Source organism: Nyctibius grandis, chromosome 12 (genome assembly GCF_013368605.1).
Source record: "Nyctibius grandis isolate bNycGra1 chromosome 12, bNycGra1.pri, whole genome shotgun sequence".
NCBI lineage: Eukaryota > Metazoa > Chordata > Aves > Nyctibiiformes > Nyctibiidae > Nyctibius > Nyctibius grandis.
This window is the reverse complement of record NC_090669.1, coordinates 9,328,718-9,345,344: the sequence shown is the minus strand read 5'-3', so window position 1 is coordinate 9,345,344 and position 16,627 is coordinate 9,328,718. Positions and strand designations below refer to the sequence as shown.

The following is a 16,627-nucleotide window of genomic DNA, read 5'->3' as shown; positions in this document are numbered from 1 at the left end:
GACTTCATTTTCGTTTTGTTCATTATTTGGGAAGTACAAAGTCTAAAAGTTACAATGATTGATCAGTTCCAGGACTTCAAGGACATAGCTGGACTCTTCTCATAACAGCAGCCTAAGACTGGTGCAATGTTCACAGTGCTCTTTATATCTAGCATTATTCATGTATTGAATCAAGCCAGAAATCAAATACATTGATTTTTAACATTGCTGTTAGCTGAATTACTTAGTCAAATCTGCAAGCAGCATTAGGTGTGTGTTAGGTGATTGTCATACACAAGTAGTTCATTTATGTAAATCTTTTCAGAAATATCAGTTGTTTTCATGGTTGGCTTCATATAATTACAAATTATTAGTAAGGTAGAAGAGAAAAATAGCTTATCGATCTGAAGATAAGATAAGCACAGATTCACTTTTTTCAGTTAGAAAAACTGCTTATCACTACATTATTTAAAAATACATGAAACATTTTTCAGACACATACTTTTCAATCACCCTATCCAAGAAAGACAGTATCTCAAGTTAGAAGATCAATAAGAATAACCACGTAGCTTTGCAGATTTTCTTCTGCCAATAACTTTGAGTTACTTTAAAATCATTGAGCTTGGAAAGTTATCTAGTTTCAGGAATAGTTACTGTTTCAAACTCTTGCACTCAAAAAACCCCACCAAAAACCACCCCAAACTCAAAAAAAAAAAAACAAAACAAAACACTCCAGTATTTATATAAATGGATAACTTCCCTGGCAAAGTTCATAGCATTTTCTAGATTGAAAGCTGGAATAACTTGCACTATCACTAATATTAATAACTATACTGAAAAAAGCTCCTGGAAAAGCACTTATAAATTTTGCAAGCAAGTTGTGCTTAAAACTGCTATTTACTGAAATTCACAGTATCTAAAGTTTATTAAATGCCTATTGTAGGTTAAACAATAGACTAGTTTGAAACATGCAATTGGTTCTTACTACGATGTATGCAAAGTAAGCAATAAGCTATTTCTCTTATCAGTCTCTGTTACTTTAAAAAGATTGTTTTACAGAAAGTAACTTGTCTCTGTTAGTTTAGAAAGATCATTTTACAGAAAGTAACTTCTGTGTTAACCTTTACTGTTTTATGGAACAGAATATAAAATCTACTTGTTACCTATAACCTGAACTTTTTTGCAAGGTGGTGACCAGGATGCCTTTCAGGACTGGCTACAGGCATGTTAGTTCTGTCAAAAAAAGTTATTCCTTTGACAGCATATCTGTACTATTTATTTTTCAAGCAGAACTTTTTGAAAACGTTTAGCACAAGTATAGGTCTGATTTCCTGAAGTGGCAGGTACGTTTTATTCAGCTCTCCCCATGTATCTCAGATCTGCTCTGCTGTTCTAAAGTTAGTCTACTTTTGTGCTGAAGATGCCGCTTACTTTCAGTTGTGCGAAGTGGGCAATGTCGTCCTTTGTAAATATGTGAGGCAACAAAGTTCCATTAAGTTCAGAGAGAAAGCACTTAAAAGAAATCTCACAAAAAGCATGCTTTCAAGAAACATCTTAGTCTTTATTCTCATTGTAAATTGTCTCTAACCCAGGCTGTGGAATCCAAACAGAAATCCAGATTGCATTTACAGCTCTGCTTTTAATATAGCCTTCTTAAATAAATTTGAATTTAACTGCTTATCCACAGCTGTGCAACACAACTGGGCTTTGCTAAGGGAGCAGATGTGGGATTGTTTAGAGCCACATGTGGCTGAGAAGGAGGGAGCAGTTCAGGTGTAGCTGGAGTGGGTGTAGTTCCAGATCTGAAATTGAAGGTAGGGCTGTGGATAGGAAGAAGATCCAGACTCTGCAGGTTCACAAGTGTTTTCTGGCCTTCTGAACATCCAGTGTGGGCTTCAGAAGAGTCTCTTGTGTGTCTGGCAGGAAACTGGAAGATGGGGGCTAGTGGGAGAGCACACTTCAGTCCCACTGCTGTCTTTTTTTTTAAGTCAGTCTGTGCTCATTTGTAGAACTCTATGTGAGAAAGACATAGCCTAGGGCTGTATTATTACTGAATTCAAATGAAAAATAAACCTTTTAAGAATGGAGGAAAGCCTTTTTTCAGGTACCATGCTTATAACTGTAATAAAGCAAGTATTTAATTTACCTGCTAGTAGGTGAAGGAAACAGAAACAACCTTTTTTGTATGTTCCTGCTGCATAATATATAGCTGATGCTTTTCCTAAAATACCTGAGGAACAGGCACTTTAAAATCTACTTACGATCCACAAATGAAGTGAACAGCATTCTGAATCTGCTTAGTCTACTGCCTTCATCTGCCCACATCCGTACCACACCTGTCCCAGTCTGCAGCATGACATCGTTTGCTACCGTGCTACAAAACTTTGCCTTCAGGTTTTCAATAGAACTACTTCCATCATATACTGCAACAAAGTTTCTTTTGCATTCATTTGAATGCTCCATTTGATAGTCGAGGAATCGCAAATAAATCTGTTAGAAAAGAGAAATTAATGTCTCTATGAAAAGTAATACAGAGAAGACAGTTTTCTTTCTTAGCAAATCTTGAATAAGATGTTATGTCCCCTTACACATGTGTAACTCCCAATTCACAACACTTTTATACTTACATTTTCTCATTAAATGTCAGTGTGGAGTATTACTTGAAATTTGTCTTAAGTATCTGCTTCCTTCTCCCCCCTCCCCAAAACAATCTTTACTTAATAATTTACTCTGATATAACCACGCCCCTTGGAAAAAAAAGTAAAACGCAACATGTTTGCTCAAGAAAGCCCTAAGCAGCTCTGCTAAATGTGCAGTCTATTACTCTAGAAGAGATACAAGAAACACATAAATGTGCTGAAAGAATTTTAATTGTATTTTGACTGTTATCCTTTCTTTCTAATTCACAAAAACAATGCTAAAATATAAGGGAAGGAGTCTAGTCAGAAAAGCTCTGAAGTAAAATAAGGAAATTAAAATTTGTTGCTTCAGAGTGAAAGATAATTACTGAACCAGAGCACTGTTACAGAAGACATAAACCATGAAGTCAGGAGTAATCTGAATGAAAATGGAAGCAGGAGAAAAGTAAGCTGGCTATTGGAAGAGTTAAAAAGTTTAAGCCAATCTGAATTCCTCCAAAAGCAGAAATCTAATCCAAGAGAAGGCAGTGTATGCGGTAGAACATATACAGCAAGGAAATCTCAAACTCTTGTTTAGTTTGTGAAGCAGGGAAGACAGGGTAGATGAATACCACGCTTGCTACTGCAATATTACCTATTTTCCTGCCCTTTTGCCAAGTCTTGCTTTTAACCTCAGCTAGTGCCAAAGCCTTTTAAAACCGAATTTTAAAGAATTCAGTAAAACAAAACCAATCACTTTTTTTTGGGGGGCCCCCCTACACTTAACAGGTTCTATTGAAAACAGGGTAAAAGAGCACAGTAAAAGACAGGTGACGCTTCTATACCCTGGCTCTTCCTTTCCAGTGTTTTCCAGAGGCAGGTTGCCAGCACTGTCTCCCTTTGCATGTTCTGTGAAAAGGTGCAGCCTGCGCCGTATTATCTCATGCTGCATCTCACTGTTTTGTGTTCTTCAGTATATTTCTTCTTTTTTTTTTTTCCCTGCTGCTGTCTTTGTTAGATTTACTGCCAGAAATTCTCTTACATTGAGAACCTGTCTTGCATTGATGTCTTATCTCACAAATATGGGTGTGAGCTGTCAGTGCTAGTATTTGGGCGGAGAGATGGTATTTTCATTTAATGATTGACTTTATGTACCTCCTGTGAAATTACAATGGAAGCTAAAAATAAATTAGCACACTTCTAGCAGAGGTATTCTGTGTATTAAAACAAAGGAATAATTCCATTAAAAGAGCTCAGCTCTGCAAAAGCTCCTTCTGGTTAGTGTATTAGGCAAGTAAATATAAAAGGTCCTCATTCGTAGATTATATTGATTATTCTAGTAGTTTTCTGAAATCTGGAGGTAATTTATTAAGTATCTCATACAGATTTTAAAAATCTTTTAATTGCTGCAGTTGTGTCAGTCTTAAAAATTTATTTTTATTACAAAATCGAATTGAGGAAATTAAAAATGTCTATGCTTATTTTTCTCTAGAGACTGCACCATATCAGATCTAATGGATTTTATCATCATAATTCTGCCAGAATTGAAGTTTGAGAAACCACTGTCAGAACACTAAGAATTATTTTTCTGTAATGTTTCAACTCAATAATTTAGGAAGATGATCTAATCTCAGGACTGACCCAACTATAACTCTGCCTTCTGGCAACGTCCAATAATTTATTAAAATACTTAAGCGTAAGACCTGGTGCACTCAAGTGGCAATGTAGAGAGAAAATGGTTTTATTATTGTTTCTGGAAGAACTGCTACTATTACTTAGACTAGTACAGGGCTCTTGGGAGTTGAGTCACTTCCTCAAAGGCTCAAATATATTAATGGGGTTTTAGTTCCTTTCTTGTCTTGTCCTCTTATTATCATCTTTTAGGTTGCTGTTTTAGAACTAATTTGGAAGCTGGTGAATAGAGCTGGTTAGTTAACTAGCAGAAGCGTGTAAGAAGGCATAGAGTAGGTTTGTCATCTTGGCAGCTACCGCTTAAAGATATTTTTTAATTCTTACGTACATGAAAGCAGTTGATGTACTTTAACACACATACAGAAGCAAAATTACAGATGTGTATGCTATATGGAGAAAAAAATATGTATTCTTCATTGCAACTCACAAGTAATTAACAAGTATATGATCCTGAAACATATAGCTGTTGGTTTTTATTTTTAACAGGCTATAGCTATTGTATTTTGGAATTACGAATAGGACTTTATCCTTCTCTCTGTCCAAAAATAAAGCTCAAGTTGTTTTTAATGAGCGTAAGATAGTGATGTTTTCGTAAGCAGTCTCTAGTTCTGCAGGCATAATCATAAATATCAGGTACCCAGGTAACTAATGCTAATTTTTGTCTCGTGTAGCTTATATTCCCCATTAGGGCTTGGGCAGAAAAGCTCTAGCAAATTTTACTGTGAAACTTTAACAGGGTGGGATCCTATAGCTGAGTCAGAAGAGAAAGAGTGCTAATTCCTCAGCTGTTTCCAGGTAAAGCCTTTCATTTTAGCTCAGACTGCTGATGAAAGTGGGTTTTAAGGTGCTGGATTGTGAAATAGACTGGGGAGGAGTAAGTACGTGTCCTGTTGACTTTGAACAGAACCAAATACTCCAACAGGACCACTGGAGGAAAAATTTTAAACCATGGCAGCAAGATTTACTGGAATTTAACAAAGCTGTTAGCCAGCATTTTTGCCTGTGGTCTTTCAATAAAACCAGAGTCCGAGTCAAACGCCCTTGAAAACTGTTGCTTAAACAGTTTTCACAGTTATTTTGTATTTTAAGTTTCAAATAACAGGAAGACAACACTGTGGACTTGCTGTATAAGTTTAATTTCAGAAACAATCCTCTATCTGGATTTCCTAAGCCACTGATACATAATTCATTTCAGTACAAGTGAGACATTATGCAAATCACAGCTAGTGACTATTACCTGTGACTAATGACTTGGAAACCCATTATATGTTGAATAACATGAATGAAGCCCACCTTAGCATTTGGAGTAGCCTTAATTGTCCATATGCAGTCAACTGCTTGTCCTGGCTTTGTTTTTCCTTCTTGTTCTACTTGACTGGAACGCACTATTCCATCAGCTCCTGAGAGCTCAAATTGGCAGTCTAGGAAGAACATACACCTTGCTGTCAAATGCAATATGGTATTAATTTAAAATTTCATGTATAAAAAATTGCTACGGTAATACTAGACCTGGGATGGGATTTAAAATACCTCCTAGGTAAGTGAAGTCAGGATCTGTAATAGAAAGAAGTCATGAATCACAGGGGCTATCAATGCTTGAGAATCACTTCAAGGTTTAGTATAATCTGAAGATTATGCCCATTTTTTATTATGTCACAATAAAAATTGCCAGAAAGTTTACTGAATCGATTGGAGGGTACAGAGATAATTTTTTTTTTTTTTAGATGACATACATTATTCCACAAAGATTGACCTTATCTGAGTAAGGTAATTCTATACTGACAGCTCAGATATCCAGTATAACACCAAAAATTACTATTCGGTATTTTGCTCCTACATTACATTCTGAATTTAACTCTGCCAGTTTTCACTGAAATCACTGGAGCTCCACAAAAGTACAAGGGATCTTTCTGTGCACATCATTCTTATCAGATTGCTGTCCGTCTATAGTTTTGAACAATTGAACATGAGTAGTTTAGTAGAACATATCAACACTTTGAAATGGCTAATTGCTATTAATAAAGAATATAAAGGAGGACAGTTCAATACTGAAGATACTTTTTCCTTGGATACCCATGCCCCTTCTATTAGGGCAGGTAGTACAGTTCGAGACATTGTTTATGAAGGCAGAATTTCAGCTTGATTACTTCTCTATCTTCTCTCTTCTAAATGCGATGTGTAGCTAGTGTATGTATCTGTAGTATATACTGTACTATACTGTGTGGGTACTACTAGTGAAGTAAGAATGTACTTTTTCATAATGGTTAACTGATGGTACTTGACTTTACTGGGACTAGGTCTTGGCTAAAAACGACTCTGTAATGGGCTGGGATGTCCAAGGCTTATATTTCAGTGATCAGGTTAGCGTTTCCTCACGAATCAGCATAGAAACTCGCAAGATGCACCCATTTGCAGCTGTGGCACAGAAAATCAACGCAGAAACCATGCAAATCATAGTGTGTGTATCTGTGTGAAATGTTAGTCTATGCAAAGAAAGCACTAGTTCATGCAAAAGTGCATGCCTGTTTTGTAAAAAATTGTTTTCCAAATGAAGATCCAGAATTTGGCTCTTTTTGTGGTCCCCTAAATGTTTTTCTGTATAGGGAGTTTATCACTTCCCCTAAAATGCCTCATTCTTGAGCTCAAGACTTAGCACAGTTGAGAAAATGCCTTTTTTACCCTCCTCTCTTTTAGTTACCCATAGTGAAACCTATGACCACTATATGCAAAATTCTGCAAGAGATTTTCAACCTTCTTTATGAAATGATTTTTTTTTTTTATGAAGTGGGGGTGTACATGCATGTCCCCGTCTATTTTCATAATCCCTAAATATTTTACCACACGCCATGTAAATGTAGAGGAAAGAAAAGGAAAGAAAAATATCAGTCATTCAGTTGCTGCAATCTATTGTGAAAATAATATACAGTTTAAATGTATATTTAAAGTTTCAGCCTGGAATTAGACTAAGTTAGTTTTGAAAATGACGTTAACGAAATGGCTTTGGAAATGGAGTTAGCAAAATGCATAAGTACTGTCCCTATGAAAACATTTTAGCACGTTATTCCCAGTGGACTAGTCACCATGTTAATGTGAAGAGTTTCCAAGCCTAAATCCCCAGCAAGGTATACAGTTCTATAAGCAGTAAAATATATTAATGTGTAGTGTTTTCATGTGCTGTAGGGGTAAAGGCCAGTCGGGTAAAGATGACATTAAAAAGTCATGCCTGTGTATACATTTAGAGTAGTAGTAGAGCTGACATTCGTATATTGTCTTTTGTCCCAAAGGACAATAAAGTGCTGATAACTACACATATAATATCTATGAAGTACAGCAGTCAAGCATTGCACACAGACATCAGGTCAAATTTTCTTGTAAAAAGAATGCCCTGCCAGTTTTAAGTGGCCTCACAGAGCAGATGTAGTTTTTGTTTGTCTAAAAGCACTGTCAGCATATTATCCTCTCCTTCATACCCTGTAAACTACACAGTACTTTGAACAAAGAACAATTCTGTTGTCTGAGCCTGTGGTTTGAGGGAATCTAGTTATACTGAGAGCTGATGCTTGGACTATGTAGATATTTCTTCTGGCTTTTCCAAATGGAGATTTAAAATGTTTTGCATCTGGCTGGAAGTGCTATTGTAGATTTGTTTCAGGTGTTTTTGTCATAGTGTCTTATATTCCTAGAAGACAGGCTGTTGAAAATGACAGCTATTTGTCTACGTAAATGCTCTTTCCATTACTACCACTGGTGAAACTGGTCTAAGTTGAGAGTAACAAAGAGGGAGGTTGCTAAAGCCTTCAGCATGAACGAGATCAACTGACTTCTTCACTAGCAAACTATAGACCTGTAATTCCCTTCAGTCAATTTTCCAAAGTGGTTTTAGTCAAGTATGCTGTAGGATTAGCAGGACTGAGACTGTAACTATGGCATTGTCACTTTGCCTTCATAAGCACTTAGGCTGAAATACAGCTCTAGACTGCCAGCATAAACACATCCTCAGAGTTCAGATGGTCATTAACTCAGTCAGAATTTTAGGCATCTTTACCTGGTATAAATGAGTACTTTGCTTGAAATCCCTTTCCTTCCAGCTCCTCATCAGAAGTAAACTTGATCCACATAAATCTCCCTGTTGATCTAATTAGTGCAGGACTTTTCAGACCACAGTAACGATTAATGAGAGGGGAGAAACCAAAAGGTCCATCTCGAACCTCCAGATGATCAAACCGACATTCAAATGAGGGTTCTATGTAATAAGGTTCATCAAAGGTCAACTCAATTCTTTGTCGTGGAGCAGCTAGACATAAAAAAATCAAGCAAAAGATTAAATGAAGATCTATATAAAAAACACATGAAGACATGAAATAATGAAGAGATAGGCCTCCAAACCAGCAAAATAAAAAAAGAGATTGGAAACTTCTCAAAATACATCTGGCAGTCTGCTACAAAAACTCAGATACACTGTGATAAAAATTTTTAAAATAATTGTGTAGAAGATACTTTTTCATGGAATTTTATGGGATTTTTTTGCTTGCTGATCTTTATTGTTGAACATTCAGAAATGACATAAATTTAACGCAGCACATATAACAGATATTAACATATATGCAAAGGTATTCAAATGAGGTTTAATATTAAGATATAAATTAAAACCAGTGTTCTGCAAAAGCAAAGTACATAAAAAAGGACAAAACATTGAGGGATGCAGACAAGAATGGAAAAGAAAAAGATATGAAGAACTACTCACTGGTGTATTTCCAGAACATTTAGCCCGAATTTGGAGATCCTTTGGCAGGAGACATCTTTTATAAGAATATTCAGAGAAGTGTAATTGCTTCATATATATTATTAATATACAGGTGACTACAGATGTAGGTAAGTCTGAACCAGTGACAGCCTAACATCAGGATTTGGATGAGACCTGTAAATCCTGATGAGATGCATTTGTGACCGGACTTTCATGTCTGTAGTTTGGAACGGTGACTTTATATTGTATGAATAGCTTTAGCGTTTCTTCTGGAAACTGGAACAAGCTCTCCAGAGAGGTTGTGGAGTCTCCTTCTCTGGAGACTTTTAAGACCCGTCTGGATGCGTTCCTGTGTAACCTGCCCTAGATTGGTCCTGCTCTGGCAGGGGGGTTGGACTCGATGATCTCCAGAGGTCCCTTCCAACCCCTAATATTCTATAATTCTTTTTGTCATCCACTGAGCCATATGAACTTTCAGATACTAATTGGTATCTGGAATAACAGCATTAAAGAATCGCATGCTGTCTGCTTCTTCTGAATGCAAAAAGGCTTTACTTACACATCTCTAACACTCTGTTTAGAACTTACACCTTACTTATATATGAGTTAAAAACATTCATAGCTGTTTGTAGTGGTCTGCAGGAAGGACCATATCAGCTAGAAATTGTGGAGGACCTTTGTCTCGCTCAGGTACCCATAATGTTTCTGCATAAGGACTGTAAGGACAGAGCCATGGAAACTGGTTCTGCGCCCCATGGAAACTGCCTTGCGCAAGGCAGATCCAGCAATGGATGTGGTATGTCCGAACTCTCAAGTTGGACAGGATATATGCTCTCCAGGGCCTTCACTGGCAGGGAAGATGCAAAACTTCAGACGTGCATGCATACAAGCAAAAATGAGGGTGTCTGTGAACTAGTACTATACTGTACAAATAAAAAGTCACTGAAACATATTACTTGAAATATTTCAATTAATTGATATGAATCTGATGATTAAGCTGACTAACGTTTTTAGCTGACTTCAGTGGGTTTTGTGTGCATTCTAGTAAGAGGAAAAAACAATTAGTGTCCCCCAAGTCTTGCAGCCTTTATCCAAGATATTCTCATTGGAATGTGGTTTTATTCTAGGTTTTTTTTTTTGTCCTCATCACATAATTTTAATAGTGACCTCAGCAGTTCTAACAGATCTCCATATTTTTGGTACAGTGCTATGGCAGTCAGATGTGTCTTTTTTATTAATAAAGGACAGCACAAAGATTTTCTGCTTGTGAGAGAGAATAACACAGTATGATCTGGTAAATGCTGAAGATAGTCTTCAACCATCTTTTGCAGTTTATTATCAGCAATATTGGAAGTGATATTAAGATAACAAGCTACAATTTTTATCTTAATAGTTCTGTGCCTTCATAGATTACAGCAGATCTGATGCTGCTTTTTCTGGCTGTGAGGCTATGTCTTATTCCGAATAGCTAATTCCTAAATGTTTGCATTTTCTATTAACTTGTTATTATTATTTCAGAGAGCAAATTCAGCTTCTTGTTCAACCAAATGACTGCAGAATTGATTATATTACTGGTATGGCTATACAACACTTGACAGTATAGTAAAATGACACAGTTTTAACAGTCCAAGATTATCCATTTAACAGTAAGATTACAGCACAACAAAACAGAAATACATCATGTACCTTCTAAGATATAGATGCACTCTTGATTTGGTGGGTACAGATTAGGGTAGTTTGGTGAAGCAAAATGTCCTCCATTGCTTGTCCGTACCCAGTTGTCACACTGGGTAGGAGGAATGCGATTCACTCCAATATTTTGCCCACCTTAAGCGAAAAAAAAAGTGATCAAATAAATTTCTCCTGCAAGCATGCAAATTTAATTTTGCAGAAGTAGAACACTGACATAAAGCATATCCTATAAAAGAAGAAAGTAATTTATTTTGGTTGAAAACTCTTATATGCCACTTGTTAATATCTAGCTAGGACAATCATGTTTAATTTAGTGATGTGGTATATCCTAAAGAGATCACAGTTTCTGAATATCAAATATGTCCATTAATCCTTGGGAAGGGAAAAGAGGGAGTAATTTTTTTTACCCGAGTCAGTTTTCAGTTTAGGTATTTTGATGCTCTTCTTTCTAAGTCAAATAGTCACGGTGGCTGCCAATACAGCAGCATTATTTTATGGCTTATGTCTTCTCCATTCCTATGCAAATATAATCCAAAATATTTGTTAGCTTTGACTATTTTTGGCCCTGATTCCAGAGTATTCTGAAGTATATGGCCCTTAGATTGACTATCTATTTACATTAGTTTGTTGGAATACAGAATGCTTATAACAGAATGAATTATAGTATGTAAATACACCAAATACAGCAACGGTAGTTAATAAAATTACTAGCAATGAGTACATTGCACTGGTAGCTAAGGGTCTCACTTAAGATCAAAGCTCTTCTTCTGGGCATAGAGGGAAATAACGATCCTTGACTGAGATTATGCACTTTACTAAGCTAGCACATCATGCTGCACCATTCACAGGAGCTTTGTTAGCTCAGATTTCCTTATCTAAGGAGAAAGGAGTTGGGAATAGTATGATCTTTCTGACATTCTTCTTAAGTACCTTTGACCTTTCTCCTTGATATCAGCAGAACTGGAGAGAATAAGAGACGGGATATGTGGTTTCTGCTAGATTTTTCCTAAATCTCACAGAATGCTTTCATAATGTTATTTATATTTATGCAGTTTTAATTTGTAGACCTTTGAGAGGGAGTCCAAACTGATACAGGTCTTAGCTACCTCCAGTAAATTACATCACCTTCCACTGATATCTTGGCAGCTTTTTGATTTATGGAGGTGAAAACTTAGTCTCTCCTACAGAAATTGTTCAAGGAAACTCTGTAGGTGTCAGTTCAAGGAATTCTTCTCTCCTATGTGTGGGTTAATCCCACATATGAGAAAATAAGGTTTGTGAAACTGATGCCTTCCCCACTCAGAAGGCTTCAAAAATGTTTGTGGGTGGACTACTTGAAAAGCTTGTTGTCAGATACAGAAAACATGAATTTCCATGGTGGTTTTTTCCCACCTCTAAGGTCTAAACCCATAGAATTTTAACTGGGTAAGTGAACTTCCATGTTCAGTTGGAAAAAAACACAGTAAATAGGGGGGAAATGGAAAAAAATGGACTTCATATTGGTAATTCGAGAGCTATTAATACCTGAACACAAATAATTTCTTTCACTTATATTGCTTAATTAAAAATTATAAAACTGTTACATTTTTTTGAAAGAAAATCATCAAACCAAAATTGTACCTTGTGTCTTCTGTGCAACGGCAATCCCTTCCACTACAAGGATTGTTACTAGCAACACTGATGAGAGAGATGAGAGGAAAAACATCAGTAATTCATCACAATTATAGACCTTTTTCTGCAGTCCTGATTCATGCAAATCCTAGAATCAGTAACCAAAACAACTCAGAACATACAAAAATACATAGTTCATTTATGTGCTTTCTTAAAATTTCAACTTTAGAAAACGAGTGCAGTCTAAGTGCACTGTGTCGGTTCTTCTCCTAGGTTCCTTAAGAAAGCGTATATAAGAATAGCAATTTATTGCTTGAAGGGACTTTTAAGAATATTTTCTAGAGTATCTATGAATTTGCAAGCATTTTATAAAATTAAATGGTATCTATCTTCTATATAACTTTTATATCCTGAAACGAGATGTTTCACTGCTATATTGAACTATATTTATCCTAAAACTCCATATGCAAAACACGTACAAAAGACTTCTCCAGCTTCCAAGAAATCAGTCAGGACCATAGGAGACACTGCATGGTCTTAACCCTACATGGATTTCAGAAGCACTATAGAACTATGCTTGAGAGACTGGTTGTTGTCTGCAAATAATGTGGCAGTAGAGAATGAGCAGATACAAGTTCCAATGATGGAGAGACTTTGAGCAGAGACAACAGTTAGGATGTGGACACTGTTAGGATGTAGACTGTAGCAAGCACTCTGGTTTGCTGAAGTGTTGTGTTAGTCTCATGTATTGGTACACGCTGGCATTTTCTAGGTTTGAATTGACTAAATATTAGACCTATTAAAGATTTTGCTACACTCTTTCCCCCAGCCCTCTTCCTTACCTCCTTCCCTCCCTTCCTAAAAAGAAGCTGTCTAGATGGTTTTGCTTTTGGCCTTTCCCTTACGTCTACACTTTCATTGCACCCAAGAAGTGTCAGTCTGACGAGCACATATTAAAGGTTCCATATTCCACTATTCATCAACAGTTTTAAAGCAGGCTTAATGTCTAGATTTTCCTCCTCAAACTGTTAGGGATTACCAGGAAGGGAAAAGAGAATGAAATAGAGTATATAATTATGCCACTCTTCAAATCTTTTGTTTGCTCCCGTCTTGATTACCTCTACAATTCTGGACACATATCTTGGAGAACTAGCTAAGTAGGCTAGGAGTCTTTGGCCTGGACAGAAGCTGGCTGAGGGGAGATAGGATACAAGCTATAAAATCACGAGTGTCATTGAGATGGTGAATAGAGAGCAAATACTTGTCCCTTCCAATACAAGAACCAGGACAAAGCTAGCAGGTCACATGTTCAAAGTAAATGAAGATTTTATTTTTTTTTCTAATGCACATACTTCATAACATGTCCTTAAGGTAGAAAAATCTGTTTCAGAAACACCTTAAGCCATAAGTTGGAAGTCTGGTATAATATTTGGGGTAAATATAATTTGCTCTACTTTTATACTTCTGAGGCCTCTGCTTTCATATCTCTGTGAAAGAAGATACAAAGGCTAGATGGACCTTTGATTTCACAGAATCATGGAATCGTTTTCGTTGGAAAGGACCTTTAAGATCATCAAGTCCAACCCTTAACCCAGCACTGCCAAGTCCACCACTAAACTGACGTCCCTGAGCACCACATCTACACGTCTTTCTTTTAAATACCTCCAGGGATGGTGACTCAACCAACTCCCTGGGCAGCCTGTTCCAATGTTTGATAACCCTTTTGGTGAAGAAATTTTTCCTGATATCCAATATCTAAACCTCTCCTGGCACAACTTGTGGCTGTTTCCTCTAGTCCTATCACTTGCTACTTGGGAGAACAACCTCCATTCAGGTAGCTGTAGAGAGTGACGAGGTCTCCCCTAAGCCTCCTTTTCTCCAGACGAAACCACCCCAGTTCGTCTCCCCCAAGTCTCCTTTTCTCCAAACGAAACAAACCCAGTTCCCTCAGCCACTCCTCCTATGACAATAAGATTTGACCTGGTATGGCCTTTCCCATGTTCTTAATCTACTTGCTAACACTCAGTCAAAGAGGCATGTCCCCACCACTGCAGGGAAAAAAAGAATTCAGCAGGAATTTTATTGCCACATTCAAGAAGTTCATTTTATTTTTCCAATTTTCCTGTTTTGTTGCTCAGGCGTTTTAGTGGCTTGTGCTGAAAGAGCATTTTCTCTATCTGTGATTTTCCCTGTGTTGCTGTTAGACTTTCAGCCCTTTAGAGAGTTCCAGAGTGAACATGCACTGACTGTGAACTACGGTCATCTTGACTGAACTCATCTAGATGCTACTGTAACGTTGGCATAGATATGTTATCTTGGGGAAAGACAAAAAGAATCAAAGTCTGCCCCTGAAAGTGTCTATCTAGCATTTGTGTTTGACTATGTGTGTTTCTGCTGCCCTTTCTCCTCTCTACCCATATTAAAACAGACTGTATATCATTATGAGACTTTCCTCACCAACAACTGCTTTTTCCCTTGTAAGTTGAGTTCACAGCTGTGGGTATTCTAAAATACCACATGGGTCTTGCAAACAAGTGTTATGTTCCTAGAAGCTTATTTGATTTTTAGGGATGGATTATGAGATAGTAGTTCAGAGGTAGTTTTGCAATTGCCACCTTTGCAATAATTCCACATTTTCATCCGTATTGATATACTGAAAAATATACTTCCTAACTGTCATTATCCCAATACAAAGTATCAATCATTAATCATTGCTGACTCACCCTAAATTGAAAATTCATCCTTCAGAAGAAAGTATCTAGTACCCATTACTGGTCTTCAAGTTATGGATGTTCACTAGTCTTTCAGGCAAATAAAATAAACAAATATCCCATCTTTATTAACATATGATTGACATTACTTTTCAGATATTTTTCATTTTCAATATTTCTTATATAGATGTTACTATTTCAAAATGATTTGCAGTTTATTTTTGCGGCTTCTGTGTTTAAACTGTGCACTTGAAGATCTGAGTTTAAGTGCATGAACTTGTAATGCATTTGTATTCCTGAGATCGCTTGTTCCTAACAGAGAATCTTGATTGTGGTTATAAAGTTGTCTACATATTTTCTTTGTTTTTTTCTACACTGGTTTTGGAGCAACATTTCAAAGTTGGTTTTTATCGTTAAAGTAAACACAGTTTCCACAATCCCATGTAAAGCATGTGACAGTATGTTCTTCTACTGAACTAACCTTTCTTAAAGACGTGCTATGCCCACCCTCTATTTTGCAAGGACATACAGCTTTATAACTTCTGCTGCTTCTTAAAATGCAAAATGGGCTTTGTCTATTTTTTTCTTAAAGCAAACAAACACAGAAATATGAGTAAAATAAATACTAATGTGACTAACAAAACTAATGCAGAGAGTCACTTTAAAGTAACAGTGGAAAATCTGGGGGTTTGTTTGTCTGTTTTGTTTGGTTTTTTTTAGTACAGCTATCTACTATGGCTAACACTGTTACAGTATACCTTTTTCTTCCTTTTTCACCTTAATAATATCAGGAAGCATCTATGTTTATTTCAGTGATCATGCTCTCTTGTACAGATAGAGATAGCACAAGAATAGATGTTCAGTTACACTAACCAGTGATTTCCCTTCTTGAAATGATGCGGATACAGAAACAAGCCTCCTATAAGGACTTCAGAAAATCTGATTGCCTTTCACTAAAGCCCGTGCCATTTCTATAAACAGTCCAGAGCTGTGTATGCATGTGTAAGTGCAAAACAACAGTACAAGTTTCCTGCAGAACAGCATGGATATGCAGGCAATTAGACAAGATAAATGGGCTGAATATTTGTCTTACTGTCTTCCTTTTGTCATGTTATATGGATAAGTGGATACAGTAAGTGTGGGCCACCTTTGTTCCCTGCCCTTTTCATCCTCTTCATGTTTAATCTCTTCCATCTCTTGCCTTTCCCTGGCAATGCCTATCCTTCTCATACTCTCAACAACCCTTAAGATGTATTCAAAGCAGCTCAGGTAGCAAATATTTAAGGGCCTTCCTTTGCCATTACTTTTATCCCAGGTGACAGAGGTGTCTACTCTCACCCACCAGAAAAAGAGGTGTCTCTGACTAATCCTCTGTATGTGTGCTGTCTTTATCTCTGTGACATACAAGCTGGGGACAGACCTGTTGGAGAGCAGCGTAGGGGAAAGGGACCTGGGGGTCCTAGTGGACAGCAGGATGACCATGAGCCAGCAGTGTGCCCTTGTGGCCAAGAAGGCCAATGGCATCCTGGGCTGTATTAGAAGGGGTGTGGTTAGCAGGTCGAGAGAGGTTCTCCTCCCCC

General features: G+C 37.0%; 1 protein-coding gene across 4 annotated transcripts in view; it reads right to left on the bottom strand.

The window, feature by feature from the left end:
* NETO2 (neuropilin and tolloid like 2) overlaps positions 1–16,627 on the bottom strand; it is a 36,197-nt gene that overhangs the window by 10,356 nt on the left and 9,214 nt on the right. Inside the window, exons 2-7 of one of the 4 annotated variants that reach the window (XM_068411401.1) lie at positions 12,346–12,402; positions 10,720–10,860; positions 8,335–8,583; positions 5,799–5,843; positions 5,583–5,710; positions 2,241–2,469 (exon numbers count right to left, since the gene is read on the bottom strand). In XM_068411401.1, the coding sequence (XP_068267502.1) occupies positions 2,241–2,469; positions 5,583–5,710; positions 5,799–5,843; positions 8,335–8,583; positions 10,720–10,860; positions 12,346–12,402 (849 nt within the window). Of the gene's footprint in view, positions 1–2,240; positions 2,470–5,582; positions 5,732–5,798; positions 5,844–8,334; positions 8,584–10,719; positions 10,861–12,345; positions 12,403–16,627 lie in introns of all 4 variants that reach the window. The other 3 variants (XM_068411402.1, XM_068411403.1, XM_068411405.1) reach the window with 3 other exon arrangements.